General features: G+C 40.2%; 1 protein-coding gene across 10 annotated transcripts in view; it reads left to right on the top strand.

The window, feature by feature from the left end:
• Nucleotides 1–15,984, top strand: part of LOC105224506 (uncharacterized) — a 435,144-nt gene that overhangs the window by 302,217 nt on the left and 116,943 nt on the right. For all 10 annotated transcript variants that reach the window (XM_049462163.1, XM_049462167.1, XM_049462176.1 and 7 more), the window contains one exon: nt 6,919–8,596. In XM_049462163.1, coding sequence (XP_049318120.1) covers nt 6,919–8,596 — 1,678 coding nt within the window. The remainder of the gene's footprint in view (nt 1–6,918; nt 8,597–15,984) is intronic.

The following is a 15,984-nucleotide window of genomic DNA, read 5'->3' as shown; positions in this document are numbered from 1 at the left end:
ACCAGATATATTTAAGACACTTATCCAAACGATTTTCTAGTCCTCGAAGCACTTTTTATAAACACTATGTGGGTTGTGGGTATTTTGTTTTATATTTTAGTCTCTTCGGTCGACTAGAAACGGTTCCACGGATCGGCAATTTCAGTTTAGGAAGGAAAAGAATCACACGCACATCTGGTAAATACAGTAGTTAATCGATGCTATTCAGATACTTTTTTAAAAGCAAAAAAGGATATATTTGCGGCGACATGAGTAATATATTTTTTTTTAATTTAACGACATATTATTGTACAACTTTTGAAGTATATTAGAAAAAATAAATGAAAAATTAAAAATATTAATAAATAAGTCTGTGACGACGAATCTCCAGAAGCGCCTTGAAAAAAACTCGTTATATATAACCCGTTACCGGATCATCTGAAACAAAAACATTTATATGCGTTCTAAATGTGATATATTTCTCGAGGTAATCAAAAAGAGCGAAATATTGGTAACATTTCACCATCATTATCTTAAGCTTCTTAAATTGCCAGAGGGAAAATCATTTGCATTTGATGGATGAGTGAGCTTTCCTCTTCTTCTTCTAACAACAGCGCACCAGTCGTTTCTTCTTTTCGCTACGTGGAGCCAATTGGATACTCCAAGCGTGGCCAGGTCCTTCTCCACCTGGTTCTGCCAACGCAGTGGAGGTCTTCTTCTCCATCTGCTTCCCCGGCAAATACTGCGTCGAATACTTTCAGAGCTGGAGTGTTTTCATCCATTCGGACAACATGACCTAGCCAGCGTAGTCGCTGTGTTTTAATTCGCTGAACTATGTCAATGTCGTCATATGTCTCATATTGCTCATCGTTCCATTGAATGCCATATTCACCGTGGCCAATGCGCAAAAACCCATAAAACTTTCACAGAACTTTTCTCTCGAAAACTCGCAACGTCAACTCATCACTTGTTGTCATCGTCGAAGCCTCTGCACCATATATCAGGACGAGAATTATGGGTGACTTATAGAGTTTGGTTTTTGTTCGTCGAGAGAGGACTTTACTTTTCAATTGCCTACTTAGTCCGTAGTAGCACCTGTTGCCAAGAGTAATCCTGCGCTGGATTTCCAGGCCGACATTCTTGGTGGTGTTTACGCTGATTTCAAGATAGACGAAATTATCTACGACTTCAAAGTTATGACTGTCAACAGTGACGTCAGAGCAAAGTCGCGAGTGCTACTGCTGGTCGGTTGTTGATTTTCCAGGTCTAAAGCCACACTGATAAGGTCCAATCAGTTTTTTGACGGTGTACTTTAATCTTGCACATAATACGCTCGATAAAACCTTATACGCGATGTTGAGGAAGCTTGTCCCACGGAAGTTGGCGCAGATAGTGGGGTCTCCCATTTTGTGGATTGGGCAGAGCACACATAAATTCCAATCGTTGTGCATGCTTTCGTCCGACCATATTTTGCAAAGAAGCTGATGCATGTTCCTTATCAGTTCTTCGCCGCCGTGTTTGATAGCTCGACCGGTAATCCATCAGCCCCCGCAGCTTTTTGTTCTTCAGACGGGTAATTTCTATTCGAATTGGGGGGCATCAATCACCAGATCCCCTTCTGGGTTCTACAAGAGTATGCTCCGGTCTTGAAACCTTGAGTTAGTTGTAGCACCTTTCCGTATAATTTTCGAGCATTACCCCTGTCAGCCATCTTATCAAGCTCTTCATACTCACGCATTTTGGCCTCTTTCTTTTTCTGTCTGCAAATGCGCCTCGCTTCCGCAAGTGTTGTGGTCGATCATAACGTTGCGAGGCAGTATGTTTTCTCTCCGCTACAACACGGCACTTCTCGTGGTACCAGCTGTTCTTTTGCATTTTCCGAGAACTAATGGTTTCGGTTGCAGCTGTACGTAAGGAGCTTGAAATGCCGTCCCACAGTTCCCTTATACCGAGTAGTTGACGAGTGCTTTCATAGAGCAGGAGTGCAAGTCGAGTAGAAAATCGTTCGGCTATCTGTTGTGATTGCAGCTTCTTGACGGTGAACTTTTCTTGTGTTTGTTGGCGTGCGTTTTTTGCTGCACAGAGGCGGGTGCAAATCTTGGCTGCAACAAGATAGTGGTCCGTTGTTGGACCTCGGAGCGCACGCACATCTTACACACTGGAGACGTTTCTTCACTCTATCACAACATGATCAATCTGGTTGGTGGTTTTTCGATCAGGAGACAGCCAGATGGCTTGATGTATTTTTTTATGTTTGAATCTAGTACTACAGATAACCATATTTCGGGCCTCGGCCAAGTAGATCAGTCTAAACCCATTTTGGGATATTTCGTCATGGAGGCTGAATTTACCGATCGTAGTGCCAAAGATATCTTCTTTGCCCACCCTGGCGTTAAAGTCGCGAAGCACGATTTTGATATCGTGGCGGGGGCAGCTCTCATAGGTGCGCTCCAAGCGCTCATAGAAGGTATCTTTGGTCGCATCGACCTTCGCTTCCGTCGGGGGCAAATGAGCAATATGTTGAAGAACTTTGCTTTATGCGGATTGTGGGTAGATAACAAATATAAAATTCATACCCACCATTTTTATACAATGCTTTGCAGATGAGCGTAATCGGGGTCTAATGGAAATTCATCTCTTTGGGCTTGTACCTAAGAAAGTTTTTACTATAAAACCTAAATTAGCAACCTATTTTTCGATTCGTTGAAAACTTATTGGTGAATATTTAGTGGAATACTATATTATTTAGAAGACATTTTGTTTTAATTCTGAGCAGTTACCGATATTTTCGATAGTTCGTTTGGTTCTGGTAGTTTGCTTGGTAGGCACTATTTTTTACCAGATATAATTGCAATGAAATTGAAGTTTTCTTGACTGAGCTTTAAAGCGAAAACTTTGAAGGGAGTCGGAAAGAAAGGCTGTGTGTGCGAGTAAATTTAACTGACACTTACGGGTCAGCTAAGATAAGATAATAAGAACAAGTTTTTCCAAATGCGAATTGAAATAAAACCCAATGTTTTGATTATAATAAAATGTGATAGTTTGAACTCAACCATGCATTTTGGCACTCAAAAATCTTCTTACATAACAACACTCATTACAAGTACATTCCGTGGAAAGTGTTTTCAAAGCTTTACGAGTATAAGAACCATCGATTTAATAATATGGGGTAATACGACAACATTAATACAATATATGCTACATGCAATAATTACTGCAAGTATAAAATTCTGTGTGAAACTCGGTAAATCTGCGACAGAGACGTTTGATATGATCAAGCAGGCTTACCCAGATGTTGCTTTACCAAGAAGTGGTACGTTTCGATGGCACTAGGCCTTTTTGGAGGGCCGGGAAGAGGTCGCTGATGAAGACTGTGCTGGGAGATCTGCGACTTCGACAATGTAACTCGTGTGCACAAAGTTTTGAACTTAGACCGTCGACTATGTATTAATTTAATACCCCAGATCTTAAATTCATGAAAGTCCATGGTTCATGACATTGGGAAGAAACACTTGAACATGCATTGTGGGCGAAGATGGTCCTAAAAGTGCTCACTGACGACCAAAAATGGCGGCGAGTGGAAGTGTGCCAAGTTGAACATTTGTGAAAATGACCCCCAATTTTTTAATACCGACCGAATTTTTTAATAACGTAATTACAGGTGACGAGTCATGGATCTTTGAGTATGATGATGAATGGCAAGCATTTTGAGACGACAGAGGGAGTCCAAGCAGCATGCACCTCGGTTCTCAAGGCTATTCCGGAGAATGCCTTCCATGACGCCTTCAATGCTTGGAAATCGCGCTGGCAGCGCTGCGTCGTTACAGAAGGAGCTTATTTTGAAAGTCTTTTAAAGCATTGTAACGATTGGTTCAATACATTTTTTTAAATCGACTCAGTCCTATTACTTTCCGGTATTCCATATATCGGCCAATATTTGAGTTATTGCAGAGAGCAGATGCTTCTGTATGTATTGCCAACAGTAGCTAGAATTGGGTCGCTACTACAGCTATCTCATACATATTGTATTACTTATAATGATTTTCGTTATTATAACAAATTTTGTACCGAATAAGTCGGTCAAGGTGTATTACTAATATGTAAAATGCTTCAAACTATGTATCTCATTTGAAGAGATTTTTAGTATAATATTTGCTGAGGCGAACTGAAATATAGTAACAAAACTGAGTCTACTTTTATGGCCTTCAAAATAATTCAAGAACATTGCAAATTTGATTCAAATTTATTCACCATAATGAAGCTGTAAACATTAATATATTTTAACGACACTTGGTACACACATTCATTGGGAAAAAGTAAGGTTGAGTTTGTAGGAGGATGCAATCAAACCATTGCCACGCCCTTAAAATGCCATTAAAAGAAAACTTACAAAGTGGAATAACTACCACTAAATTAAGATGAAGAACTATGATTTAGCACAGAGGGTTGCAGTGGCAAGGCATCTGTGGATTAAAAACTTCTAAGAAGCGGGACCGCACCCGCTCGTCTATATCTATAAACATATACGAATTTATATAACGAGAGTACTCCAAAACCCGAACTCTTGAATTGGCAAAAGAAGTTAACTTTCATAATATTTTCCTTTCAAAACTCTAAGTCGAAGTCCCTCTGATGACATCGGACTTTAATATATGACACATATTTTTTATTTCACAAGATATCTTCACGAAATTCGGCATAGATTAAACAAACTTCTTTACAAGCTTATAGCCGACTTTATAACAACGCGCCAGTCGTTCTTCTCTGCCGCTATTTGGCGCAAATTAGAGATTCCACGACTAGCCAGGTTCTTCTCCACTTGGTCGTCCAACGAACTTTACTTCTCAATTGCCTAAGCTAAGTCGGGAGCGCAACGACTATTTGTTTGATGACAGAAGATATTTCGTCTTGCCCTCATTTACAACCAGACACATTTGCTTCGCTTCCTTATCCAGTGTGGAGAAAGCAGAACTAACGGCGCGGTAGTTGAAGCCTATGGTATCAATGTCATCGGCATATGCCAGCGGTTGTACACTCTTGTAGAGGCTGCGACCTTTTCTATTCACATCTGCACCTCGAATTATTTTCTCCAGGAGTAGAATGAGGAAAGCGTACGGAAGGGAGTTGCCTCGTTTGAAACCTCGTTTGGTATCGAATGGCTCGGAGTGGTCCTTCCCGATCCTAAGAGAGCTTTTGGTTTTACACAACGTCAATTTACATAGCCGTATTAGGTTTGCAGGGATACAAAATTCATAACGGCATAAAGGCAGCTACTTTTCGTGTTTCCACAAGCAGCTTTAAAATCGACGAAGAGGTGGTGTGTATCTATCTTCTTTTCACGGTTTTTTTCGAAGATTTGGCGCACGGGGAATATGTCGTCGGTTGTTGATTTTCCAGGCATAAAGCCACACTGATAAGGTCCAATCAGTTTTTGCTTGTTGGGGGCCAATCCATTGGGCCCGTCGGTTTTTTGTTCTTCATACAGGTAACTGCAATTCGAACTTCTTCGTCTTCAATGAACTTCATACAAGGGTACGTGTATTTCATTGTCGTCAATTGAAGAATCGGATTCACAATCTCCTGGTGTTATGCTTTCACTGCCAATCAGCGGGTTAAATAAGTGTTCCCTCCATAATTTTAGTATGCTCAGGGCATCCGCCACGTGATCACTTCTGGGGGTTGTACAAGAGTATGCTCCAGTCTTGAAACATTCAGTTAGTAATCGGATCTTTTCTTAGAATTTTTGAAGTTTTCCCCGGTCGGACAGCTTGCCATGATCTTTACTTACGAAGAATGTAGGCTGTTTCTTGGCACAACACTTCTCGTCGCACCAAGTCTGTACGTAAGGAGCCTGAGATGCTGTCCTTTTTTGCCCACCCAGGCGTTAAAGTCGCTAAACACGATTTGGGCATATATACGGTTCAAGCATTCATAGATGACATCTTTCGTCACTTTGTCCTTCTTTTCCGTCAGGACGTGGGAGTAAATCAACGATTTATTGAAGATCTTCGCTGTGATGCCGATTATGACTAGACGATCATCCACAGAAGTGAGTGCTAGCACTCGGCGGCGGAGTCTTTCTCTTACCAAAAATCCAACACCGAATTTGCGCTATTTTATATGGCGGATCCAAAACCTAGCGTATAACCCTCGCCTTCAAACGTATGTTCTTTGTCTACCTAGAGGATACTTGATCTAAGACTGGAAGTCGTGAGCTGCTTAAGCTACATATATGTTAAAGAATCGTTTCAGGCCATTTCTAAGTGAATGGCGCTCAGAGAACCTTGTTTACTTATGCGAACTTCTACACCCCACCCCGTCCTCCACCTTTAAACATACTAGTGCATTAGTTTTCGAGATATCGCTCTGCCGATTATTTTTATTTATTTTTATTTTTCACATTACATCTTCACGAAATAGATTATTGGCAGCAAACCTTTTTCAGATCGGAACACTAAATGATATAGCAGCTATACAAACTGAACGTTCAAAATTAAGTACTTCTATGGAAACTTCTTTATTTGTGTTGGATATTTTAGCACATGAGCAACCGAAGTTAAAGTTTTTTTATTGTCTAATCTATGTTTAACTCTAAACGATAAATATTGGTTAGTGAGCGATACACATCAATAATATTTTATTTTGCTTACAGGATGGTTTACTTTAAAGTATGTATTTAGGATATTAAGTTTGCATTATTCTATTGATGATGAAATTAATATGTTATAATAAATTATTTGACTGATTTTTTTATATACTACGTATTTTGTACATAAATAACATTGAAGCATTTTGGTAAAATATGCAAAATTCAGTTTTCCATTTTTGTGCAGTTTTTATGCTACTTTATTTTAAATAAAATATAATTTTATAATTTATTTATATGCTTAATATAGTTATTTTAATAAATTTGTTAATAATTTAATAAATTTTTTCCAGAGAAAATCGCCATATACGACGGTACGTGTATGGTTCCAACCGTATTTGAATTATCCGACATATGGATTAAATGCTACATTGTTGAATACGCCAGATGACAATACATCTGGATTTATTTATGTAAATATTTTGGATAAGTATACAAAGATGTATTTTAATTTAACTGAAGATGGAAGTCAAAATCTCCATATGTTTGGCAATATTCCAAACTCACGTCACGTTTACATTAGCATATGGCGTAATTACGAAGATATAAGTATTGTTGATGTAACATCCTATATAAAATTAAACCATTCCCGTCAAGTAAGTGGGTGTTTGCATTGGCGTCCTCAAATTAAAAAGGAACTGAAAAACAAAATCTATATCATTAAAGAAGCTGTAATAAATTCAGTTACTGAAAGCATTGACTTTTGGACAAAGGGACTTTATATAGAATCACTATCTGCAGCATCAGTTGTTTGGGAAACAACAAAAGAGTACAATAAAGATTTCATTGAAGAGTTCAGCACACTAAGTGTTTTAGGAGAAGACCTGGAAGATTTGCGAATTTATTTAAACAAGTCCTATGAAGCAAATGATTTTTATATAAGATCCCTTGTCAACTTTTCACTTATTGTACTTGACGAAATATCCTTTCGGGAACATATGGACTCTTTTCCGGCTATATTTAGCGAAATCCGGCAAATTTTAGGTGAATCTGGTAAAGCTTTGCGAAAAAGCATCACTCAGTTAATAGACAAGCTTAAAAATATATACGATAATTATATACAAGCCATTAACACATTCTTCCATGGGCAACCACTGAAATATTTAACCGATTTCATGGAGAAAGGGTTTGAAAGGTATGAAAAATTTGTCAAGGAAGTTCATATATCTTTTATAAACCATGTAGAAGCTATATGGAGCAAATTGTCTAACATAATTTCTACGTATGTAAGAGGATTTTTAACGCGACTTGAACCTCATATATTCAAAGCAATTAGTTACTTGGAAAAAATTGCTTGGGATTTTAGTAAAGAGATATTTAATTACATAAATGAGAGGACGAATGAATTGGCAGAATCAACATATTTTAATCAAGTTTCCAGTTTTACGCAAGACTTAGAAAATTTATATAAGGATATAAAAGCACATGGCGCTATTGTAAATATAAAAAAATATGCTACAATTGCTTGGAAATTGTTAAAGGAGAAATATCACAAACTTATACCCTTTGGATCAGAACTAAATGAAGTAATTCTCGAAATTTGCGATGAAATGAAGGAGCTGGAGAAAGTAAAGCAGGTGCAGGTTGTGATTAATAAATTTAGGAAGATATCTTCTGAAGTAGAACTGTTTGCTGAAGAAATAAAACTAAAGGCACATTTGCATCACTTATACATTCTGCTTCGTAACAAATTGCGCACCTACTCATCTAATGCTTTAGAATTAGCGAACATGTATCGTGAGGCAAAAACTAAACTCGTATTCGATCCAGAAAACGGTGTACTTGATTTCGAACAAAAGTTGCCAATATCGTGGCACGCATTTAATGAAACACCAAAATTCAAAGAAATACCCGAATATAAATTTATATCACAAATGCGAAACATGTTAACTACGAACATGTCAATATTGGGACACATCTACGACTTGCGATCGTACATGGAAGCAAAAACATGGCTGCAACCATATTACTGTAAGTATTTCAGTACCTGTAATATTCATATCATATAAGGGCAATTCAGAATCTGGTGCAAATGGTCTTGCATCTTTGCAAATGCAAATTAGCGAGGATATTTTTGCTTTTACACTAACAAAATGTATAGCGATGAACCTGTTACACCCTTGCAAATAAGCAAGACTAAAACGGCATTGTATTATTTGCAACACTGGCTTGCAAATTATCAGCTGCTGTTAAAAATAAAAACATTGTAAACAAGGAGAAGAAATGGAGAAATTTTTGTAAGTTTTGTGAATTAAAATCAAGAAATTTGAAATTTGTGCTATGTGCCGCATAAAAATATTTCTTATCTTCAATGTTCAGCAGCTTCATCATCGTCAGTTAATTTTTCCTTAAAAGTTTTTTTCGGCATATTTTCCAATTTGCGCGAAAATTTTGTTTACAAACAATGTTTTTCTTCACCGACCAGCTCTGATTTAATGGTTTTTGCAAGGGTTGCACAGAAACTATAAAAAAGACGTTCATTGTTGATGGTAAATATTTGCGATTGCACAATTTTGCAAACTCAGATGCACAAGATTCAGAAATGCCCTATAGTATACCGTTAAGACCTTTTTAGGTAGGACTTTTGCCCAAAATTCCTCTCTCATTTAAGGTGACCTACTTTAAGCGCACTATTAGGCAAAGTTTTTTCCCAATACAATTATTGGTGTTTTAATTTGTATTTTGGGAAGTAAATGTATCATGATGATTTGGTTATATAGTAAGTAGACGTGGTTGTAGTCCGAATTTGTTTATTTTTACACTGGAATATATGAATATCAAGGTAACACTATATTTCAAAATTTGATCGATATCGGTAAAGTAGGTCCTGGGATATGGGCAATGCCACGTCTATCGTCCATTTTTGCAGCGGCACCTTTACTGCGGGAGTGGGGTTATCGGTCGGTTGGAGTCTTGAATAGATTTGCGCTGAGGAAATTTATGTAGTGTACCTTAACTGCGATCGCCTGTGGCAAATAACAGACTTTTATTTTAGTGAAGTGATTAGTTATGGCCAAAAGTGAAATGTATTTGCAGACCGAAAAAGAAAGAAGCCGAAACGCGTGAGTATGAAGGGCTAGACAAGCTGGCCGACAGGGGTAATGCTCGAAAATTCGACGAAAAGATACGGCAACTAACAGAAGATTTCACGACCAGTTCAAACTCTTGTAAAACCCCCCGAGCCGATCTTGAGACGGATGAACAGAGCATACTAAAATTATGGATGGACCACTTCTCCAGCCTGCTAAATGGTATTGGAAGCATAACGCCTGGAGAAGGCGAAACCGATTCCCTAATCGATGGCGATTGAGCAAGCGTTCCATTGTATGACCATGAAGAAGCTCGAATAGTAATTGCCTGTCTAAAGAACAATAAAGCAGCGGATATCGATGGATTGCCGGCCGATCTATTCAAACACGGCGGCGAAGATCTGATAAGGAGCATGCATCAACTTCTTTGTAAAATGTGGTCGGACGAAAGCATGCCTGAATTTGGGTGCGCTCTGTGCAATCCACAATCTGCGCCAAATACCGTGGAATAAGTCCTGGATTAGTCAAAATCAGTCCCGCATATGTATACCTACCACCAAATCCAAACCCAAAATTAATCGAATTTAGTCACCAACCTCATAGTGTTTTTTTTTTTCTTTTTTCCTCAGATCATACTTTCGATTTAAATTAATACCAGTTTTCGAATAATTTTCAAACATTCCCGAAATTTTCTGAATAGCAGTAGTTGTAATACCGAATCTACTCGAGAACTATCACTAAGCTGCTACAATAGTTATTCATTAACATCTTTGCCCATTACGGATTCGGATTCAATTTATGATATATAAATGTTGTGAACACACCGGTGATTAGTAAGTTACAAGTATATAAGTAAATTCCCCAAATTCGAGTCGAGGCATGTGTGTGACATATGATGCAGTAGCATGGAAATGCGACACATGCCTCGACTCGAATTTGTACATGTGTATATGATGGCGATATCATATGGTGTGCGTTCCAAAACTCAATCGAGCTCAATTCGCGCAGGAATTTTATACCCAAAAAAACAGCGCGAGTTGAACTCGGTCGAGTTTTGAAACGCAGCCATAAATGATATGATTCATGTAAATGCATCCTACGCGTGGCGCGCAAATTCAAAACGCCCAAGTAGACTAAAACGCCGTGATGCTCACTTATTTCATGCACTCGCTCAAAGAAAATAATTATTTAAAAAAAAATCGCCGATTCAAGAGGAAACCAGGTATTTAAATCGTTGGTTTTAGCCACTACTTACCTCGGTGCTAGGTCTTTCTGCACAAACTATTTAATAACAAAATATAATAAAGAACCACAGCCTGTTCACCCGCAACTAATTAAAGCAAAACACAGTATGTTTGGGTTTTTTTCCTTTGGTTTTTTTTTTTTTTTTGGTTTTATTTTCGTCTCTTCACTGCCACTGCACTTTTGTAGACACTTCGATGTATACGTATAATAGGAAGAACAATTGACGCTGCGGGATACGTTCGTACGGTCCGAGATCGACGAAAAAAAGGGAAGGCCGTCCTCTGGAGCGGTCGCTTTTGATGGTTGGATAGTGTACAGTTGTGGTGTGATGTCCGCATGTGTCGTGTCTTCATTTGTGGATCGCGTTAGTGTGGTGTGTTGTCGTGTTGTCGTTCAGTGTGGGGTGTATAGCGGGGAGAGCTAACTCATCTAGCGATCCCGGCGAATATTGGCCTAGCAGTCGCTGTAGTTGCTGCAGCGTGGCAACAACGCTGCTAAGGCCAGTGGAGCGGGGTGGTGTACGAGGCTGCCGGCGCCGCGGGGATGCTTCAATTCTCCTCGGTCTGGAAGACGGTGCGGCAATTAGCCTTCGGTGCTGACTGGGACAAATAGGCTGCTGCGATCGGCTCGTGGCGAGCTGTCGTCCGACGGGCCGTGTTGGGGTGCGGTGCAGCATGGTATGGTGCGGCCTATTGCACAGTTGGCATAGGGTGACTGATGTACACTCCTGGGTGATGTGTACCGTTGCCAAGCAGTTTAGGCAATGCCCGTGAGCCTGAGCAACCTTCTGGCGTTGCATGGGCTGCATGCGGCGGAAAATGCTACAATGTTGTAGCCGGTGTGGGCGCCGACATAGGGGATATCGGCTGCGCTGAGGTTCTGCTACGGGTGCTGAGGATGGTGGTAGTGGTCGCGTGCCACTACGAGGAGCGGTAGCAGTGGCGGTTTCCGCTGGGGTGGCACGGTTATAGCTGATCTCACCGTTGGTGTTGGCACTGCTGGCATATCCACATCCATTGTAATCTGTGTGGGAGGAGTAATATGGTTATAAATGGATGTCATTAAAATGTATATGGCGATTGTGCCACGGTATGTGGCATGAAAGGGTCGTCACGTAGATCGACCATTGCATTAGGTTTGAATTAGTTTAACGAGTTTTTTACTTGCGGGTTTATTGCGTCGTGTTTTTGGTTATTTTTTTTGCGTTACGGTAATATCAGCGGTTTTGTCGTTATTTGCGGTTTCGTCAATGTGTGGTAGAAAACATAGTTTCACGAGCGGTCTTGTTAATATACCGCTTTGAGTGCGGAGATCAACGACTCGTACATGACCGTCGGAACCGTAGTGTAGTTTTTCTATGCGGCCAAGCCGCCATTCTCTAGGGGGCAGACAATCATCATGGATGATGACACAATCTCCAAGCTTTGGTGCCTTTTCTGGACTCTTCCACCTGTAACTTTTATGAAGGTCCTTAATATATACTTCCTTCCGTCGGCGGCTGAAATCGTAATGGAGAATTTTTATTCTCTCCCATTGATTTAATAAGGATAGCGACCCCACGCCTGGCTCAGGTGTGGCCAGAATGGGGGCTCCTTTGAGAAAATGCCCTGGTGTCAGGGCTGTAAAGTCAGAGGGATCTTGCGAGAGGGTTGTGAGTGGCCGTGAATAGAGAACGGCTTCAATTCGCACTAACAATGTGGTTCACTGTTCATAATTAAATTTGTAGTTTCCAGCTACTTTTTTGAAGTGGGATTTAAAGCTTTTTACTGCTGATTCCCATAAACCACCCATATGAGGAGAGCTTGGGGGGATAAATTGCCAGTTAATACCTTGGGGAGCATACCTTTGTACAATCTCTGATGAGACTTGTTTGATAAAATCCACAAACTCCTTTTCAGTGGCTCCAATGAAGGTTTTACCATTATCGCTCATCAGTTTTGATGGGAAGCCGCGTCGTCCGACGAAGCGAGCAAATGCCGCGAGAAAAGCCTCCTTTGTCAGATTTGTACACAGCTCTAGGTGCACTGCTTTTGTCACAGCCACATAGCCTTTCATTAGAGTGGGGGACCTTAGCATGGACGCCTTTATTTGGGGCCTTAGCATTTCTTTATTTGGGGCTTAAGACGGGGAATATAGAACTCTTGACGGATGTTCAGCGTAAAGGCGATGTTCAGCGTGAAGCATGAGTAAGTGGGTATAATTGAGGAGTAATGTGGCAAGTTGGGATTTCTCTATAATTAGAGGGTGGCGTTCGTTGTACGTCAGGCTTGAGTTAGCAAGCCTACCATTCGCTCGAAGCAGACCTGTTAACCATCGGGGGCCATTCCACCAGAGGGTGGTGGTGGCAAGGTGCAGAGGCTTGCACCCTCTTGTATCTAAATCGGCAGGATTGTCAGCACTGGCTACGTGTCGCCAAGTGGCTGACCCCACTAGGTCAAGTATTTGTGACGTACGATTAGAAATGTACGTTTTCCATGCGTTGGGTGGTTTTTCCAACCAGGCTAAAACGATTTCAGAATCGGACCAGAGATGCAATCTGTATTTCTTCATGTTTAAGTGGGTCTGCACCATGGAAACCAATTTTGCGAGTAGTAGGGCGCCACAGAGCTCAAGTCGAGGTAGACTTAGCGTTTTTAGAGGAGCCACCTTAGCTTTAGCTACTAATAAGTGGCTTGTGGTCGCGTTATAACTTTGTGTGCGCACATATAAAGTGGCACAGTATGCCTTCTCAGAGGCGTCACAGAAGCCGTGTAATTCGACTTTGTGCTCGGGGGAATAGTTTACCCACCGTGGGATTTGTATCTGTGAGAACTGTGACCACTTTTCTAAACGAAGTGGTTTTACTTGTTCGTCCCAATCGGTCCCATCTAGCCATAATTCTTTTATCAGGATTTTAGCTTGTATCATAATTGGCGAAAGCCATCCTGCGGGGTCGAAAAGTTTTGCCACAGAGGATAGAATTTGGCGTTTTGTAATGGCGGATACTGCAGATATTGACTCGGTAGTGTATGAAAACTGGTCAGATATCGCATTCCATTGAATCAGTATCCAACAAGTTTTCTTTCGGTATATGTTTTACTATATCGTGATGATTAGCAGTCATCTTTTTCAGTGGAAACCCTGCGGTTTTGAGGGCTCTTATAAGCTGTGACAAGGATTCGTATGCTTGTGGAAGACTGTGACTTCCAGGCAAAATGTCGTCAACATACGTTTGCGTTTTTAACACCTCGGTTTCCAGAGAAAATTCTGACTTGCTGTTTTCTGCCAATTCGTGCAGTGTTCGAACGGCTAAGTATGGAGCACAGTTGACGCCAAATGTAACTGTTTTTAACTTAAAGTCGCGTAGTGGACTAGTGGGTGATTTTCTGAAAATAATTCGTTGAAAATCTTGTCTTTATGTACGACTATTTGTCGATACATTTTCTCGACGTCCCCGTTGAATACTTATTTGAAGATACGCCAATTTAAGATAAGCAGCATTAGGTCTGGCTGAAGTGTGGGTCCCGTAAATAAAATGTCATTTAGGGAATTTCCAAAACTCGTGGATTTTGACGCATTGAAAACAACTCTTACCTGTGTGGTTTTTTTGTCTGGCTTTACTACTGCATGATATGGCAAATAAAACGAGTAGTATTTACTTTGTATGATTTTTTTGCCAGGGCTGACTTCCTCCATACGATCTAAAAGGAGGTATTCTTCTACGACCCTATCATATTCTGGTTTCAGCTCGCCTTTTTTAAGTAGGTTTTTTTCCATATTTAAAAACTGTTGAATAGCAGCGGTGCGGGAATGACCTAAGGCGAGTGTGCGGGGAAATTCTGGCTTTAGTGGTAGTCGTACGACGTACCGGCCATCTTCTGATCGAGTAGTTGTGGTTTTCTAAAAATCCTCACAATACCGTTCTTCAGGGGTTGTGATTGATACGGGGGGGAGTTCTTCTAACTCCCAAAATTTGTTTAATCGCGTTTTGAGGTATTCGTTGGAGATTTCCTCAACTCGAGTTGTCATCGTGGCAACCGGTTCCTCAACTAGTCCACTTAGGACCCATCCGAAAATGGTATTTTGCGCCAGATGTGTTTTTGTAATTTTCTCAATACCTTCGAGTATTATCTGTGGTATGAGATCGCTGCCTAATAAAAGATCTATTTGAGCGGGGGGTCTGCTAACTTAAGGTGTGAAACCTTTTGCCAATGCTTGCTATTTATATGATAGCTTGGAAGCAAGTTTGTTAATTGCGGTAAGACAATAGCTTCTGCTTGAATGCGCTTAACCGCTTGGGGGGAAATTAGGGTAATGGGGCAGATTTTATTGTAGTTTTAAACAACTCTTCCGCCCATTAGCGTGATTTCAAAGTTGGCCAGTTTTGTTGGTTACTGTAGCTTGTTTTGTGCCCTAGACGCTATAAATGATCGTTGCGATCCTGGTCTATTAAGGCCCTGAGTTTAAACAGCTCTCCTCGGTGTTCGATGGAGACGACTGCTGTAGGTATTAGTACTCTACTGTTTTCGCTATGTAGCGTTTGGGTTTTTAACGCTTTTGAGCAGCATGGTGCTTCTTGGCAGTTTTCTGAATTTGTTGTTGCAACTAAACCTGTTGCTCTTTTTATGTTTGCGCTGTTTGGGGGTGAGCTGGAAAAAATGGTAATGTGTAACATCGAATGATGTCGTTTATGGCAATAAACGCTATTAAATTTGCTTTCACAATCTTTAAGCATGTGTGCATGTGATAAGCAGTTTGTGCAAAGTCTTTTTGACTTTACAAAATTGTTTCGGTCAACTATATTTAGTTTCTTAATTTCTCGCAAGATTTAAGTTTATGTCCCCCTGTGCATAGTTCGCATGACGTTTGTTTGTACTGTTCATATGTGATTTTTGAAGAAGCTTCTATTTGAATTGTTGTTGGTACTGGCTTGGGATCTTTGGAAGCTTCTATTAAGGTCATGGGAAATACCTTTAGGTTTATTTATCTTTTTATCAACTCTTTCTGCGATTTCATACTGGGTAGTTAAGAAATATTTCATTTGCTGCCACGTGGGTCATATTTTTCTTGATGAAAGAGATTGTTCCCATAGCAATAACGATTTTT

The sequence above is a fragment of the Bactrocera dorsalis genome, chromosome 1 (genome assembly GCF_023373825.1).
Source record: "Bactrocera dorsalis isolate Fly_Bdor chromosome 1, ASM2337382v1, whole genome shotgun sequence".
NCBI classification, from domain to species: domain Eukaryota; kingdom Metazoa; phylum Arthropoda; class Insecta; order Diptera; family Tephritidae; genus Bactrocera; species Bactrocera dorsalis.
The sequence above is the reverse complement of the archived record's forward strand: the minus strand, read 5'-3'. Positions and strand labels throughout refer to the sequence as shown.